The sequence below is a fragment of the Salvia hispanica genome, chromosome 2 (genome assembly GCF_029641045.1).
Source record: "Salvia hispanica isolate PSC_SH4W2 chromosome 2, Shi_PSC_v1, whole genome shotgun sequence".
NCBI classification, from domain to species: domain Eukaryota; kingdom Viridiplantae; phylum Streptophyta; class Magnoliopsida; order Lamiales; family Lamiaceae; genus Salvia; species Salvia hispanica.
Window position 1 is genome coordinate 33,126,407 of NC_142693.1, and position 17,541 is coordinate 33,143,947.

General features: G+C 35.7%; 2 protein-coding genes and 1 long non-coding RNA gene across 5 annotated transcripts; 2 read left to right on the forward strand and 1 right to left on the reverse strand.

Annotated features, from left to right (window-relative positions):
• Positions 1 to 805: 805 nt before the first annotated feature.
• On the reverse strand, positions 806 to 7,583 carry LOC125201645 (uncharacterized). Of its 3 annotated transcripts, XR_016136004.1 has the most exons (8): positions 6,956 to 7,583; positions 6,678 to 6,701; positions 3,421 to 6,341; positions 2,252 to 2,381; positions 2,072 to 2,148; positions 1,765 to 1,872; positions 1,225 to 1,268; positions 806 to 1,136 (listed from the first exon to the last, which is right to left on the reverse strand). It is a non-coding gene; the product is annotated as an uncharacterized LOC125201645 (long non-coding RNA). The 3 variants fall into 3 exon arrangements; XR_016136003.1 differs by lacking the exon at positions 3,421 to 6,341 and having other exon boundaries at positions 2,231 to 2,381; positions 6,956 to 7,306; XR_016136002.1 differs by lacking the exon at positions 3,421 to 6,341 and having other exon boundaries at positions 6,956 to 7,235.
• Positions 4,038 to 6,596, forward strand: LOC125206215 (uncharacterized). Its single transcript, XM_048105500.2, has 2 exons — positions 4,038 to 5,890; positions 5,972 to 6,596. Exons 1-2 carry the CDS (start codon positions 4,055 to 4,057, stop codon positions 6,512 to 6,514), a joined length of 2,379 nt encoding a protein of 792 aa, XP_047961457.2. The 5' UTR covers positions 4,038 to 4,054; the 3' UTR covers positions 6,515 to 6,596.
• A 7,425-nt stretch (positions 7,584 to 15,008) lies between the features above and the next one.
• LOC125219261 (uncharacterized) lies at positions 15,009 to 17,133 on the forward strand. The gene is made up of 2 exons (XM_048121190.2): positions 15,009 to 15,586; positions 15,727 to 17,133. Exons 1-2 carry the CDS (start codon positions 15,116 to 15,118, stop codon positions 16,351 to 16,353), a joined length of 1,098 nt encoding a protein of 365 aa, XP_047977147.2. The 5' UTR covers positions 15,009 to 15,115; the 3' UTR covers positions 16,354 to 17,133.
• Positions 17,134 to 17,541: the final 408 nt, after the last annotated feature.

Genomic DNA, 17,541 nt, shown 5'->3' on the forward strand with positions numbered 1-17,541 from the left:
TGAACTAGTTCTACAAGTGTTGTTACATCCCCATCTGATGCAGCTTTGTAGAGTTTCCTTTCTTGTGCTTCTTCCACCATTCTTTATTGGCCGTTGTTCCTATAGCTAGTTTTTTTATTCTTTTCTTCTTATTTATATAAAAGTATTATTATAGAGAGCAGTTCCGTTGAAAACTATCTTAAAATAAAATCTTGTGAACTATCAGTTGAAAGCATAAAAATATCAATTGGCAGCACAAAATATATCAGTAGGAGCATCTGATATGTTTTGCATTGTCAACTGATCTATTTTGTGCTATCAACTATAGTTCTCAAAATTCTCATTTAAGATAGTTCTGAAATGATCCATTTTCTATATATGAAAAAGGCATAATTAAACAAATAAAGTACACTACAAAAAAATCGCTAATTAGTGGCGGAAATATCCGCCACTAAATCTCATATTTCCGCCAGTAAAGCATTTAGTGGCGGATTTAGTGGCGGAACAGAACCGCTGCAATATATTCGCCGCTAAAATATCAGTGGCGGAAATTTTTCCGCCACAGAAACATAGTGGCGGATTACTCACGAAAAATAATTCGCCAGAGAAATTCCGCCAGTAAAGTTAAATATAGTGGCGGATTTTGGGGTGCCATTATTAGTGGCGGAACCTTCCGCCACTGTTCCGCCACTAACATATGATGCTATTTAGTGGCAGAATTAATCAGCCACTATATTTTGATACAAATTTTGATTATATTTGTTTTATTATTTATCCAGCCTATTATGATAATTTTCCAACAAAGCAATACATTTTTCATAGCAAAAGTAACAATAGACACGAATACTCATTAATTACTCAAAATTATTCATTACACCAAAGTTTAATAATATTGAGCATAAGTGCAAATTCTAAAATTAGTTAACAAAATAACGGTTTATGTTCATGTAGTACAATCATCAGGTCGGGCAGCGGAGTAACTTGACTTGTGGGACTGTTGGCTCAATTGTACTCGTCTCGGCTGGGAGGGACATGATCAGCTAGTTGGCTCATCTAGGAGAAGTGTGGTCACCACCCGCATTCCACGTTTCTCGCCACATATCCCTCCATCGCTACTTGAGAGGAGTATTCCGATCTATCGCGTCACCCAAACCAAGCTGTTTCAACCAAAAACATAGTATCAATTATTCTATAGTTTGGAGTTTAATGAACAAAATGAGATGCTTCACTATGTACATATGATACCTGCCCATCTTTGTTCCATCCCCAGCAAAATGTTTTGCCATCCTCTACATCAACAAAGTGAATGAAACTAATTAGTTTAGCATACACCAAACCACCATTTTTTATATTGAAAATCATACACTACAAGCCAAGTCCATTCATTGCTCCCTCCTAGAGTACTTTGCAACTAACCATATCGAAGTTGAGGTAATTAAGAAACAAGATGACTCACTAACTCAAGACTACTATTTGTCTACTTCCATATCACCCAAGTTCCCAACTGACCGTACTGGTTTACGCCAAAATATTTCAGAAATATATCAATCCATCTGCCAGTCTTACGAAGAGTTGTTAACTAAGGGGAGCACAAATATAAGGCAAGTTGCTGACAGATGAAATTGCATGGAATTAGTATTCACAATTGTTGGAAATCTTGATGGAAGACTCAAGTTTAAAGGTAAACAAATTATACCAACTTGTAAGTACTATTCTAAGGAATGGACGCAGATGATATGTATAATCAATTAAATGTTCTTCCTTAAACACAGTCTGCTGCTGTACCTCAATCCAAAGTGCAAGTTTCGGCCTTCCTACTATGATGTCGTGGTTCTTAACTCAAGAGAAGAAGGGTTGATATCTTTCAACGAAGAGATTATAGGCAATATCCATCTGAGGTAAATCATGAAATAAAACATTCTATCAAATTTCATGCATTAATCACTAACTCAATTTATGACACTTTGAATCCACCATAGACTTGAAACATTGCAAGAAACACAATGAATGTTTAGCATCTTTCCTTAATGCAATTTCCATTATCATAAATCGGCTTACATTCATATCATATAAAAGTTGTATAATATCTCACCAAACTGAGCTGGCTAAGAAAATATGGCCCATCATCGAAGTTCGATAGAGCACTCTCAATCTCATCAAAAGCAGCACCTATGGAAGAAAAACCACATAAGTATTTAGTTCAACATCTTCTCATCGCTGCAAATTCTCTGCCATTACAATCCAAACTCACCAGCTTCATCTATTCGGTTACCTTTCAATGAAGTAGTCACAGATTTGTGGAAGGAGCCCGTTAATGACACCAACTCCTCTCCGAACTCCCCCTTGGTTGGATCCTGCAGTCATTCAGCACTGATTAACCCGGTTTTTCTGTCTCCAAACACCTGTAATTAATAAGGAAACAAGATGGATTACATGCCAATATAACCACAAACAATAAACAACTTAGAGTATGGAACATATCAATATAACTACTGAAAAACTCAGTATGTATACATCCATCCACTTCTATATGTGAAACCTAGAAAGCCTGTATTATTTTCGATTATTATTGGATAACTGCGATAAAAATTATATCAAATAAAAGTATCAAAGATGAGATAAATGAATAGCAAATATATGAAGAAACAACCTATCATACATTCATTCCACAAGGAAAAGCCAAGAGTAAATTATGGTTATTCACCACTGTAAGTATTTTCAATTAATACGAGATAATAAATTAACTCTAGATTATCATAAAACACAAAAAAAACAGATGCATTGAGTATCCAATCTCATAGACAATACTAATACAGTCTTTAATAGATTGCTTAAAACTTCAGAACTAACATTAAAAAGCTCGATCAAAATTCATCATAACAAAGCAACAATATACACTCCAAGAGTCATTTTTATTTTGACAACACTTCGGACTTGCTTACTGTTTCATCTGTAGAAATATCAAAATTAATTAGTAAATAATGAACATATGACATCCTTGAGTTCAACCGATTCAATTAGCTCTTGCTTGTCCAGACACACAAGCTATACAAAATTAAAAATTTGCAACTGATACTCAGATATAGGCACTTCCATGCATGTCCAAATCCAACAAGTAAGATGTGAAAACATTGACAGCACAATGGATATATGGAAAACAAGAAAAGAAGCTAACCAAACTTCTGTTCAAGTAAGCCTTTATCAAGTCAGATAGCAAGCAGTATCTAGTGTTCCAACAAACAGGGGCGGACACATGTTGACAGAGGGTAGGGCTGAAGCCCTTACCCAATTTTTTTTTTTTTTTTTTTTTTCTACTTTCAAATTTTTCAAAATTAAAAAAAACTATGTTAAGCCCTTACTAAATAATGCTATTGAAGAACAAATTGTTTTGGGATGAATAATTATAAGGGGCTGAAAATTAAAGAAAGAAAAAATAAGAACCTGTGGAGAAAACTGTAACCATGGCGTTGGAAGGAAGCAAGCATGAGGAAGAAGATGAGTTTAATTGAATTAATTAATATAAAAGTAAGTCAAATGGACCCCACTTCTTTGACTTGTTTTAAAAAAAAGGAGAATGCATTTTTTAAAAGTGCTACTATCACTTTTTAAAAGTGGACACGTTTTTTTAATTAAAATTTAAGTAAAAGGTGCGTGAATTTTAAGTGGCACCCATTTATAAGATTTTAAAAAATTAAAGAAGGGAAACAGAAGGGTTTTATGAAGTTTATGGAGCTGCGCGCGGCGATACAGAAACGGACAACGATACTTTGTAAAAGGAGGGTTTGAGCCTTTGAAACTTTAGAGAAATTAATATTCAAATTCTACACAAATTGTGAGGTAAGGAGTTTATTGAAGTTGTTAATTTTATATTCTATTTCTTGTTTTTGTAAAATTTTGATAGAATAGATGCAAGCCAAAAAATTTATAACAATGGTTAGTTTCAAGCTAATATTTGTGATTGTCGTATAGAATACTGTTTATGTTAGTGAGTGTTGATAGTATCTTTATCTTATGGAGTTATGGATATAAACTAATATTGTACATCGATCATTATTGCTTAGGTTGACCGTAGAGGATGGAACGCTTCTTTAAAAAAAAGCGTCGGGATGAATTTTCTTCTCCAAGTGAACCCATTGTTGAAGCAATGGAAAATCAGCCCCAAAGGGAAGTCGAGTTGAACTTGAATGATATTGTTAGTGATCCGGGAAAACGCAAGCCAATTGAAGAGTTCGATGTTTCAATTCGTGATAGAGTACGAAGAGAGTACTTGAATAAGGGCCCTTGTCAACCAATTGGACATAAGTATGAAAAAAAGAAATATGGTATTCAAGAAAGAAGTTTTCAAGATATTTGGTTTAAAAAGTATACATGGCTAGAGTATAGTGTATCAAAGGATGCAACTTTTTGCTTTTGGTGCTACCTTTTCAAGAAATCAGATAAAGGAGGTCGACAATCAGACGATGCTTTTACAAAGACAGGTTGTAGCAACTGGAAAAATGCACTAGAAAGATTCAATTATCATGTTGGAGGCGTGAATAGTTGTCATAATCATGCTAGAATTCAGTTAGAAGCTTTTCAAGATCAAAGGAACAGTGTGGCAAGTATATTACGGTCAAATACTCGTGAGATGGAAGTTGCATATCGCATTCGGTTGACACTCTCATTGAATGTGACTCGGTTTCTCTTAAAGCAAGGATTATCTTTTCGTGGACATGATGAGTCAAGTAGTTCTTTAAATCGAGGTAATTTTATTGAGTTGCTTCTATGGTTTAGTGAACTTAACGATGTTGTATCCAAAACTTTGTTTGCAAATGCTCCTGCTAACAATCAAATGAATTCACCACGAATTCAAAAGGAATTAGCAAATGCTTGTGCTTTTGAGGTCACACTTGCCATAGTTAATGACATTGGAGATAAAGTTTTTACTCTTTTGGTTGATGAGGCTCGAGACGTTTCAATGAAGGAGCAGATGGGAGTTGTTTTAAGATATGTGAATAACGAAGGATATGTGATTGAGCGATTTATTGGGATCGTGCATGTAACTGACACTTCCTCTCATACTTTGAAATGTGCTATTGATGATTTATTGGTGAAGCATAATTTATCTCTATCTAAAGTGAGAGGGCAAGGATACGATGGAGCTTCTAATATGAGGGGTGAGTTTAATGGATTGAAATCCTTAATATTGCAAGAAAATCCATATGCCATGTATATTCATTGTTTCTCTCATCAACTCCAATTGATTGTTGTTGCGGTTGCCAAGGGTATTAGAGTTGTGAAGGATGTTTTTAGCTATGTCTCCCTGATTGTGAATATGGTCGGGGCATCTTGTAAGAGAAAAGATCAACTTAGGCAGTTGCAACATGAAAGATTAGTTGAACAACTTAATGATGGAGAAGTCATAAGTGGAAGAGGTAAAAATCAAGAAACTAGTTTGGTAAGACCTGGAGACACTCGTTGGGGCTCACATTACTGTACATTGCTTCGTCTATGTTCTATGTGGTCTTCGGTTGAGAAAGTGTTGGAAGTTGTACGTGACGATGCTACTCTCCGTGATAACAGAAGTACCACTGAAGGATTGATTGAAAGGATGGATAATTATGAGTTTGTTTTCACTTTGCATTTGATGAAACATTTATTGGGAATAACCAACGAATTGTCCATTGCCTTGCAAAAGAAAGATCAAAATATTATCCAAGCCATATCTTTGATCCAAAGTGTGAAACATCAGTTGCAATGTTTTAGAGAGAATGGATGGGAAGACATGCATGATCAAGCAACAAAGTTTTGTGAATTGCATAATATCTCACAAGTTGATATGGATGAAATCATACCACGCCGTGGTTATAAGAAGTATGGAGCAGAGTTGATCACGAATTTGCATCATTATCGTGTAGAGATTTTTAATCAGGTACTATAATATTCTCATTCAAGTCTTCTATACATATATTTTTTGTATCATTATTTATGTTAATATGGTTGCAATGTCAAGGTTGTTGATTTAACTATACAAGAGATGAATAATCGATTTTCTGAAGCTAGCACCGAGTTGCTAGGATGCATATCATGTCTTGATCCAAGAAATTCTTTCTCTCGATTCAATGATGATCAAGTAATCCGTCTTGCTACTTTATATCACGAGGACTTCTCTGCAAATGAGTGTTCACGTCTTCCACTTCAACTTAGTAATTTTATTGCTAATGTACGATGTGATCCTCAATTTGCTGCCTTAAGCAACTTAGGAGATGTTGCTACGGAAATGGTCAAAAGTGGTAAGCATTTGGTTTTTCCGTTGGTTTATCGGATTATTGAGTTGGCATTGGTTTTACCTGTTGCTACTGCTTCTGTTGAGAGAGCATTTTCTGCAATGAAGACTATCAAGACCGACTTGCGAAATCGGATGGGAGATGAGTGGATGAATGATAGTTTAATTGTGTACATTGAGAAGGACCTGTTTTCAACGATTGATAACGAAAAAATCTTGCAACGCTTTCAATCGATGAGAACACGTAGAATTCAGTTGCCACCGCTTTAGATGTAAAACCGCAGCTATGACATGTTCTTTTTATTAGATATATTTTGGACTACTTCGTATTAAATATATATGCATTTTGCCATTTTTACGATTTTTATATTGTATAATTATATATATATTATGTTTAACCGTGAAAAAATATATAGTGAAGTTCAGCCCTTACAGTCGAATTTTTCTGCGTCCGCCCCTGCCAACAAATGTGGTTATCACAGAAGATCAGTTTCCACTCAGAGCACAAAAAAAAAATTAAATCTCCAGTGTCTTAGATAGCACGACACTCAGAAATCTTAATGTCAAACTCACAACTTCTGCCATTAGAGAAATCTCACATAACTGATTTGTCAATTTTCACAGAATCTCTGAATATCTAATTAAAGTTTTCAAACATAAGATAAGGATAAAAGGGGAAGGTGTATGTATTGGAGAGCATAATTGACTAACCAGAAGCTGTAGAAATTGAAATGGCAGTGGGAGAAGGTGCGGCGACGGCGACGACAGGGCTGGAGCGGCGACGGAGCTGGAGCGTTGACGGCGACGACAGGGCTGGAACGGCGACAGTGGCGACGAATCTGGAGTGACGACGCGGCGACGGAGCTGGAGTGACGACGGCGGCGACGGGCTGGAGTGGAAGAATTAGGGCGGGCGAGGAGGCATTGTAGTGAATGAAAAAGTAAGTCTAATTGTGCTCTAACTTAATTAATTCATATTCGTAAAACAGTGGCGGAAAAATCCACCAGTATTTTTATTTCTTATAATATATATTTATTTTATTGTAAAAAAGATTTACAGTGGCAGAATTAATCCGCCACAGATATGGCCAAATTAAAATCCGCTACAATTCCGTGGGAATTCCGCTACTAAATATTCTAGCGGATTATCCGCCACTATTCCGCCAGTATTACTGGCGGACTATTTCCGCCACTAATTTTCGCCACTAATATTGATATTTTTTGTAGTGGTATAGGATCTATGGAGATTATATTCTGAAGAGATGCTTAATTTACCGAAGAAAATGGACAATGAAAACCCAAACAACATAAAACCTGTACAATATACTTTCTCTGTCTTCTTGAAAATATGAACTTTTGAATGATACGTGTTTTAAAGCACAATTAATAAAATGAAAAAGATAAAAAGAAATAGTGGTTGAAATATTATTAACAGGGAATGAATCTCATCTCACTAGAGATGATGAAATTTCCTTGATTAAGAAGTGCATAATTAAAAGTTGGACTAAAATGAAAATTATTCATATTTTTACTGAAAAGAGAGATTATATTTTGATAAATATATTAACATAAATAAGCACAAACAAGTTGAGGAAAACTTGCAACTTGGCTAGTTGATATTGCAACTTGTATTATTGTAATTATCGATAAAATCAATGTACAGGTTGCATCGCAACAGTACCACCAGAATAATTAATAAAATATACTTGTATCAACAAAAATAAAAATAAAAATAAAAATAAAAGTTGTGGAGGCACTGTATTGAACTGTCTGAACAAAAAGAATTAGAAAATAAATTAATGCGTCCACCCTTAGCGGCAGCACGGTGAAGGTTGAGCCGGATAAACTAATGGTTAATTGTAGTTTATGATCTAAACATTAGTCCTTGTTTAATTTATGATATGAAGTCTAATTTATTTTAAACGAATCTAAAATCGTTTAATTACGTAAAAAAGAATTCAATGTTATAAAATTATAATAAATACAATTTTCGCAACAACAAATTACAGTTACCATGAGCGATTGTGGTTGGTGTACTGGTCTATTATATACTCTATCCGTCCCCGATAATTTGTCTCATTTTTCCATTTCGGTCTGTCCCACATAATTTGTCCCATTTCACTTTTACCAATTTTGGTAGTGGACCTCATATTTCACTAACTCATTCCTACTCATATTTTATTATAAAATTAATATATAAAAATAGGACCCACATTCCACTAACTTTTTCAACTCACTTTTCATTACATTTCTTAAAACTCGTGTCTGGTCAAAGTGAGACGAAATATCCGGGACGGAGGGAGTATTAGCAACCATAAAATAAAAATATTATTTTAAATATAATCTCGTGATCTTAGAAGAGAACAATCTTAAAAACTATTGTATTCTAAAATATTACTCCCTCCGTCCGTCATTAAATGTCTCATTTTTCCTTTTTCGATCGTCCGCCAATAAATATTTCATTTCACTTTTACTATATTTGGTAAGTGGACCATATGTTCCATTAACTCATTTTACTCACATTTTATTATAAAACTAATATATAATATTAGGTCTTATATTCTACTAATTTTTCTACCCACTTTTCTACATAAAGTTAAACAATTTCTTAATACTCGTGCTGATCAAATATGTGACATTTAATTACGAACTGGGGAGTATAATCTTAAATTTGTAGAAAACAAAATGTTACAAATAATTGAAGTCTCTTTACTTCATTAACTTATATGAAAAAAACCGGCAAACACTAACATTTATATAAACCATAATCCAATAGAGACATAGAGCTACCGATGGAAGTGGAAGTGGAATTGGAAGTGGAAGTGCATATTATAGTAAATCCTAAATTTATTACTAACTCGGTCCTATAAACATAAAAACTTTTAGAATTAACACAATTTAAATCCACAATTAGTAAGTGAAAGAAAAAGTAGATGGATATAAAAAGTAATAGGAATAATATTAATGGAAAATAGGACTCACACGTCATTGGAGAGAAAAAGTTTAGTACCAAAAATAGAATGAACTATTTTTATTGAACTGACCAAAATTGAAAAATTTTCTATTTTTACGGAATGGAGCGAGTGGTATTCTACTCCCTCTGTCCGTACTTAAATGTCACAAGTTGACTCTGCACGAGTTTTAAGAAATATAGTGGAAAGTGAGTTGAAAGAGTAATTAGTAGAATGCAAGTCCTACATTTTTATGAGTATTAATTTTATAATAAAATGTGAGTGTACTGAATTGGTGGAATGTGAGATTCATTACTAAAAATGTGTGACAAGTATTGGCAGACGGACTAAAAAGGAAACTAGCGATAAGTAATGGCGGACGGAGCAGTAATTGGAAAGTGCATGTAACGCCCCGCTTTTTCGAACCCTAATTTTCGAGTTATAAAATTTTTGCATTTAATGCCTTTAGTGCTATGGTATGTGGAATTATTGATGAGTGAATTAATTGCATGATTGTTTTGTGACCTATTGCGTTGTGGAATTGAGATTGATTTGAATAGTCAAATATATGACGTGGCGTTGAAAAGTCAAAGATGTGGAAAATATGACGTGGCCGTGGAATGGTCAAAGTCCTTGGAAAATGGGAAGTGGAGGTGAAATTCGTGTATGTGAATATTTTGGTGTGGGGTGAAATAATATTGTGGTGAATTATTTTCCTAAGGGATGAGTGAGAATTAAATAGGAACATTATTTATTTATTTGGAAATTTCGACCCATACCATTATTGGAGAAGAAAGCCTATTTTCTTGGATTTAATTATTTACTTGGGATAATTGTCCGAATTAAATCCAAAGTCCGATTATTCCTAATTTATTTCATAAATTTTCGGCCCCCATGATTGTTTCAAGGAGATTTTCGAAAATCTCCTATTATTGGGAGAAGGGATTATTTTATTATATTATTTGATCCCTTGTGTATTCTCTTCCATAAATAAATTCAAATATCCTAGCATATCTTATCATATCTAAGAAGATCTTGCCATATCTTCTTTTAAATAATATTTGAAATTAAATCCCTTGTGGGAGGAGCCAAAATCACGCCACTTCCTATATTATTTGGGAGGATTTATTATTTTTATTCTGGTCCGTGATATTTTATTCTACTCCATAAAATATCCAAATAAAATCATAGGCTAATTAAATAGCCTAGAATTCGAAAATCCCCTTATTTCTCAACCATTTTAACGCCAATCTCTCCCATATCTCTACAAAATCTTTGATTTATTTAATTAAAGATATTATATCCTACACTCTATAAATAAGAGAGAGATCCTAACCCTAAAAATCAAAATACACGCCCCCTCTCTCTTGAAGAAAAACGCCTCCCACTCCTTCCACTACTTCTTCAACTTGTTTTCTATTTTATTCAAGATCTCTTCATTCTTTACCAAGAATTGAAGTTGAAATTCAAGAATTTGTTGAAGAATCAAGACTATTACTTTGTTCTACCGTTCGTTCTATCAAGAAAAGGTATTTCTATATCAATCTTTCTTCATCTACCGATTAATCGGTGTTCTTGAGTCACATGCATTTAGATTGAGTGAAGGGGAGATCAATTGATGAATTTGGGATGAATAGGTGTGTGTGTGTGAAACCGTGTGTGTGCATGCCTCGGTATGTGTGTTGTGTGTGTGCGTGTGTTGTGTGAAAAACACTCATGCGTGACATGATTTGATGATAAATCTGGAGTTGTTGTGCGAATAAAAGCGATATGATAATCGTATTTTTGTTTTGAACGGTGATATTGTAACGCCCCACTTTTTCAAACCCTAATTTTCGGGTTATAAAATTTTTGCATTAAATGCCTTAAATGCTATGATATGTGGATTAATTGATGAGTGATTAATTACATGATGTCTTTGTGACCTAATTGTGTATGGGAGTTGAGATTGAGTTGAATAGTCAACTTGTTGGAATATGACGTGGCTATTGAATAGTCAAAGATGTGGAAAATATGACATGGCCGTTGAAAGGTCAATGCGTTGAGAAAAGGAAGTGAAAGTGAAGAAATGATTGATTTGGTGTGAATATTTGATGCGGAGTAATATAATTGTGGTGAATTATTTTTCTAAGGGATGAGTGAGAATTTAATAGGAGCATTATTTAAGTATGTGGAATTTTCGATCCCTCCTATTTTTATTTGGAGAAGGAATCATATTTTTTCTTGGATTTAATTATTGGTTTGGGATAATTATCCAAATTAAATCCAAAGTCCGAATATTCCTTATTTTGTTGATGAAATTTTCGAAACCCTTGTCAAATAGTGGGATTTTCAAAAATCCCTTATATTATGGGAGAAGGGATTATTTTATTATATTATTTGATCCCTTGTTTATTCTCTTCCATAAATAAATTCAAATATCCTAGCATATCTTGCCAAATCTAAGAAGATCTTACCATATCCTAATTAAATTAGGATTTTAATTAATTCCTTGAAGTAGGAATTTGAAAATCACGCCTACTACTATATTTTGGGGAGATTTATTATTATTTTCTTGCTCCGTGATATCTTATTCTACTTCGTGAAATATTCAAATTAAATCATAGGCTAATTAATATAGCCTAAATTTCGAATCCCCCTTATTTCTCACTAGAATTAACGCCACTTCCCCCTAAAATCTTTCCAAATCTTTAATTTATTTAATTAAAGATATTATATTTTGCACTCTATAAATAAGAGTGAGAACCTAACCCTAGCACACCAAAATCACGCCTCCCACTCTTGGAAAAACCGCCTCCCACTTCTCCATACTCTCTCAAATTTTTCTTCTACTTTCTCCATTGATTCTTCATCTTTTGGAGAAGAATTGAAGCTGCAATTCAAGATTTTATTGAAGAATCAAGGCTATAACTTGTTTCCTACCGGTTGTTCTTTTGAAAAAGGTACTTTTATTTTGATCTTCTCTTCTTCTACCGATCAATCGGTGTTCTTGAGTCCACATGCATTTAGAATGAGCGAAAGGGAAATTAATCGGTGAATTTGGGATGCATGTGATAAGTGTGTTTGTGTGTGTGACTGAGTGTGTGTGTGTGCGTGCACGCCTCGGAAGGCGTGCACATGTGTGGTGTTCGTGTGCGTGTGTTTTGTGTGTAGAACACTCATGCGTGACACGATTTGATGGTGAATCTGGAGTTGTTATTCAAATAAAAACGATAGACTAATCGTACTTTGATTTTTGAATGATGATATTAAAGATTTATCGATGGAAAAAGGGAAACGTGGGAACATGCATGATTTTGAATCAATGTTCGAAACTGATTTGTGATACGCCTAATTTAAAGGTGATACTTCGCGCTCTCAGCGTGATAAACGAGGAGAAGGGAATACTTTCGAGCTAAGCCGACGAGGTGGGCTTTCTTTTAAAATAAGGACATTGTCCTAAACTGATATTGTTGAGAATGAGATATGTGTTATCATGCCTTGATTTGTTTTGTCGTGCCTATCCCTCGTGGCTATGCCACTATTGATTTAATCGAATTCGGATCCTTGTAGAGCTGCAAACTCTACTTGGGTTAGTGTACACCTATGTTAGACCGAGTGTCAGCGCGGGTCTAGTGACCTGGATTGCGGCCGCATTCCTTATCATGTAGAATGAGGATATGGTAAACGTTGATGTGAAAAATGGTTGCGCGACCGTGATATTTGATAAAGATTATATATTGTGGTGCCTCGGGCCTTTCTAAAGATAAAACCCCGATGGACACTTGAAAATGGCATGATAACTATTTTTGTGATAAAACTGTTTTCGGCAATGAGTCCACTGAGTATGATTATAGTACTCAGCCCTGCATGTGTTTTCCCTATGTGCAGGTTGAGTGGTGACGAGCGGGCGGCGGTGTTGAGTAGGAAATAATAACATGATCTGTTGAAACTTTAAGTGTCGTTGTGTCTCCATACATAGCTTCACTTCTCTCTTGTTCGCTTCCGCTAAAACATGAAAACTTGTGATCTTTTGGTTGGGTTGAATTATTTTATTTCGTGGGAGTATTTTGGATATGAAACAGATGAGATTATTTTGGAACTTTGCTATTTCGGAGCATTTATTGTGATAGCCTTTTTTGTTGGATTTCATTGCTAAGGCATTATTCTTCCCCTACTTAATTGTTCATTAAATGCTTTGGTAAATTACCTTTAAATGAGACCCTAACCTATGATCTTCGTTGCATTTAAGTCTTCCTAGATAGCGATCGCCATTATTATTATACCCTAAAATGGCGGGTCGTTACAGATATTAAAACGAATTAGTGGGAAAAGGGAAACGTGGGAACATGCATGATTTTTGAATCAATGTTCGAAACTGATTTGTGATGCGCCTAATTTAAAGGTGATAATTCGCGTTCTCAGCGTGATAAACAAGGAGAAGAGAATACTTTCGAGCTAAGCCGACGAGGTGGGCTTTTCTTTAAAAATAAGGACATCGTCCTAAATCTTTGTTGACGAGAATGAGATTTGTGTTATCATGCCTTGATTTGTTTTGTCGTGCCTATCCCTTGTGGCTATGTCACTATTGATATAAATCGAATTCGGATCCTCGTAGAGCCGCAAACTCTACTTGGGTTAGTGTACACCAATGTTAGACTGAGTGCTGGCGTATAGGTCGGCCGGTCTAGTGACCTGGATTGCGGCCGCATTCCTTGTCATGTAGAATGAGGATATGGTAAACGTCGATGTGAAAAATGGTTGCGCGACCGTGATATTTGATAAAGAATATATTTGGTGCCTCAGGCCTTTCTAAAGATAAAACCCCGACGGACACTTGAAAATGGCATGATAATCACTATTGTTGATAAAACTGCTTTCTGCATAAGTCCACTGAGTATGTTTGTAGTACTCAGCCCTGTATGTGTTTTCCCTATGTGTAGGTTGAGCAGTGACGAGCGGTTGGCGGTGTTGAGCAGAATAATTGAATAAAATGATTGTTATGGTACTTCGAGTGTAGTTGTGTCTTCATACATAGCTTCACCTTCTTTTGGTTGCTTCCGCTGAAAACATGAAACTTACTATTGTTCGTTTGAGATTAAACTACTTCTTTTTGGTTAGAATTGTTGAGACATGATATTTTTTTTGGATTATCTTAAGGGCCTTGCTGTTTTGAATATTAATTGTGATAGCCCTTTTCTTCTTGAACTTCATCGCTAAGCTGTTATACTTATAAATCAGTTTGTTCATTTATTACTTTGGAAAAATTCCTTTAAACGAAACCCTAGCCTATGATCTTTGATGCATTTAAGTCCGCCTAGTTAACGATCGCCGCATTTATTATACCCTAGATGGGCGGGTCGTTACAGTGCAACCCGTTCGGTTAACCCGCAACCCTATCGGGCCAGCCCGCTTAACCCGCCCGTATAGTCGTTTTATATTTGAGTTGCAAATTATAGCCCTAATTCTCTAGTTTTATCGGGTTATTAGGGGGTCGATATGCATGTTTTGAGTTGAATTGACATACTTATATAAATCATAATATGAGTGGAATGGTCCATTTCTGTAGAAGTTTAATTAAAAAAAAAAGTAATATACTAGAATATTTTGCAATATTTAACCTGGATTAATATGGTTGTTGTGTTCTAACAATGTGTGACCATTTCAGTTTGAATCTTCTTCACTATCGTTTTCAAAGAGAAATGTAGATAGAAACACGACAGAGGTGAGGCAGCTGTGTTGAAAATGCAACTGTTACATCGGAATATATTGTGAAGTAGTAAGGAAATTAGGTAGAACTTGCTTGTGATTCAACCTTACACCATGGGCTCTTTGGATGTGTGGACATCGATCTTTTGTGAATAAGTATAAAGAGAGGTTGAGAAAAAGAAGAAAATAAAAACTAGAGAGAAAAAAAGAAGAAATAATTAGTGGGAGAAAGAATGGTGAGTGAAGAAGTAGAAAAGAAACTCTACAACGCTGCATCAACAGGGGATGTTACAACACTTGTACATCTACTTGAAGAAGATCCATATCTTGTTCATGGAGTCTCATTTCCATGCTCAAGAAATCTTCTACACATAGCAGCCACAGGAGGACACGTAGAGATTGCCTCAAAATTACTGGCAGTAGCCCCGGAGATGTGCTGGAGGCGCGACGACCAAGGCATGAATCCGGTTCATATTGCAGCCATGAATGGGCATGTTGATATTCTAGAACGTCTCCTTCAAGAGAGTTGTTTTCCCGCAATGGAGAGACTGCATCGCGGGCAGACAGTGCTGCATTTGTGTGTGAAACATGGTCAACTTAGGACATTGAAGGTATTGGTGGAGAAGTTGGGAGATCTTGTGTGTTCAAAGGATGATGATGGAGATACTATATTGCATGTGGCTGTTAGGTGTGATCAAATCGATGTAATTATACACCAACTCTTCTTCTCTTCATTATCTAAAATATTATTTCCTCTGTTCTAGAAAGTTTGTCATATTTCACTTTTATCATTTTTCTTAGAAATGGACCCCTTCCACTAATTTTTTCAATTGTCAAATTTCAGATGATATATTACTTGGTGGATATCGAAGTCCTAAAGCAGGATATAAGAAATGGGATGGGAAAAACTGCCGCCCAGATCTTGAACGACAGTCCTCCGACCAAAACCCACTATGCAACGATGAAAAGGCTGTTAACAGCGCAGTCACACAATTTAATGTTCAATGTCATCCCCGGAGTCAGCAACACCATGATGGTGGTGGTAGTCCTGATTGCGACGATGGCCTTCCAGTCGGCCATCGCCCCCGCAGGCGGAGTATGGGCTGAAGACGACGCCAAGAAGTCTCGCCGAGCCGGCCAGGCCGTGATGGCATCCACCAATCCCAAGGCATACATGAGCATTAGGTTCGCCAACATCACGGCCTTCCTGTGTTCCCTCGTTGCAATGTACCTCTTCGCCTTCAGGGTCCAGCTGAAAAATTACACAGTAGCCTTCATTTTGGTGTCCATCCTCGCCATTGGAGCGGCGCTGATAGCTGTCATGGTCACCTTCTTAAAGTCGATTGATGCGATCACTCCATCCGAGCTCAGCCCTCCCAGGGGAAACATGATTATGTGGGGGTTTTTCATTATTGGAGTGATATGGGCATGTTATGAGTATGTGATAGGACTCGTTTCAAGTATGGTTTAATGGTGGTTGTTACACTAATCGGGGCACTAATGTTAGAAAAAGTAGTCGTTTAAGTGTGCAGGAACTGAGAAGCATTGGAGCAGCTAAATGTCAGGGCAATTTGATCAATTCGAAAAAGAAGCGGAAAAAACTGCAAGAATTGAAAGCAAACTGATTAGATGGACACAAACTAAGAGGAACAACTGAACCTGACAGCTGAGTGAGTTGATCAAGCGGAGAAAACTACATGAAGATATGAGAAGATAAGTCAGATGAGAGAGAAAGAAGGGCGCCAAATCAGGAGGATCTTGCCCTAGGGATTGGTGCCCAAGCCGTCCTATAAATAGGGGAGGAAATGAAGGAGAAATCATCATCGATCAACACTTTCTCTACATTCTCTCATATACTTAGACCGCAAGATAGCATGGAGCAAAAGAACTTTGACAAAGTTTATAGGGTTGATTTATAGGGCACTACAGTCAGTGCCCTAATGCTGAAGCAAAGAACTTTGACAAAGTTTAAGTTAATTTCAGTGAATTTTCTGCAGAATCAATTTTCCATTTTTTTTTAGTTTCACTCAAAGTCTATATAAGGTCTTTAGTTTAGGTCAGAGGTCATGCCTGCCAGAGCTGGAGCCGCTGCTGTGATTCAACCGCTCCATGTCTGAGAGAATAGGGTTTTAGCCAAGAGGAATGAGAGAGAAGTAGGGTTCTTGCAGAATGAGAGAAAGATAAGGAAGAAAAAAGTTTTTGGATAGGCTTTTTGTTGGTTGAATAAATTAATTTCTATGCTGCATTTTAATTTAATTTTCAAAGAAGCCAGAATTATTATTTAGAAAATATTTAAAATACTAATCAGAATATATTGATCTGTCAAAATAATTTAATTTGGGTTGACCATTAATTTTTACGGCTTCATAAGAAGGGACAAAAAACAGACATTTTTCAAATTTCCGGAATACGAAGTTTCAGTACATGCATAATGTTTTGGATCAAAATCATAAAACGATCATATGTTTAAGACCATTTTTGGACTTTACTCATATATATGTACCACCATAAAAGTGTTATATTTTGCAATATAGTAACTAGAATAATATGGATGTTATGTTCAAACAATGTGACACCATTTCAATTTGTTTCTTCTTCACTATCTTTTTCAAAGACAAATATAGACAGAGGTGAGGCAGCTGTGTTGATAATTAACCTT

What these genes read in the sequence shown, in the direction of transcription:
- LOC125219261 (XM_048121190.2), top strand. Translation starts at nt 15,116, where the DNA reads ATGGTGAGTGAAGAAGTAGAAAAGAAACTCTACAACGCTGCATCAACA. An exon ending in TTAGGTGTGATCAAATCGAT is followed by an intron (nt 15,587 to 15,726) that starts GTAATTATACAC and finishes GTCAAATTTCAG; the next exon opens with ATGATATATTACTTGGTGGA.
- LOC125206215 (XM_048105500.2), top strand. Translation starts at nt 4,055, where the DNA reads ATGGAACGCTTCTTTAAAAAAAAGCGTCGGGATGAATTTTCTTCTCCA. An exon ending in GTGTAGAGATTTTTAATCAG is followed by an intron (nt 5,891 to 5,971) that starts GTACTATAATAT and finishes TGCAATGTCAAG; the next exon opens with GTTGTTGATTTAACTATACA.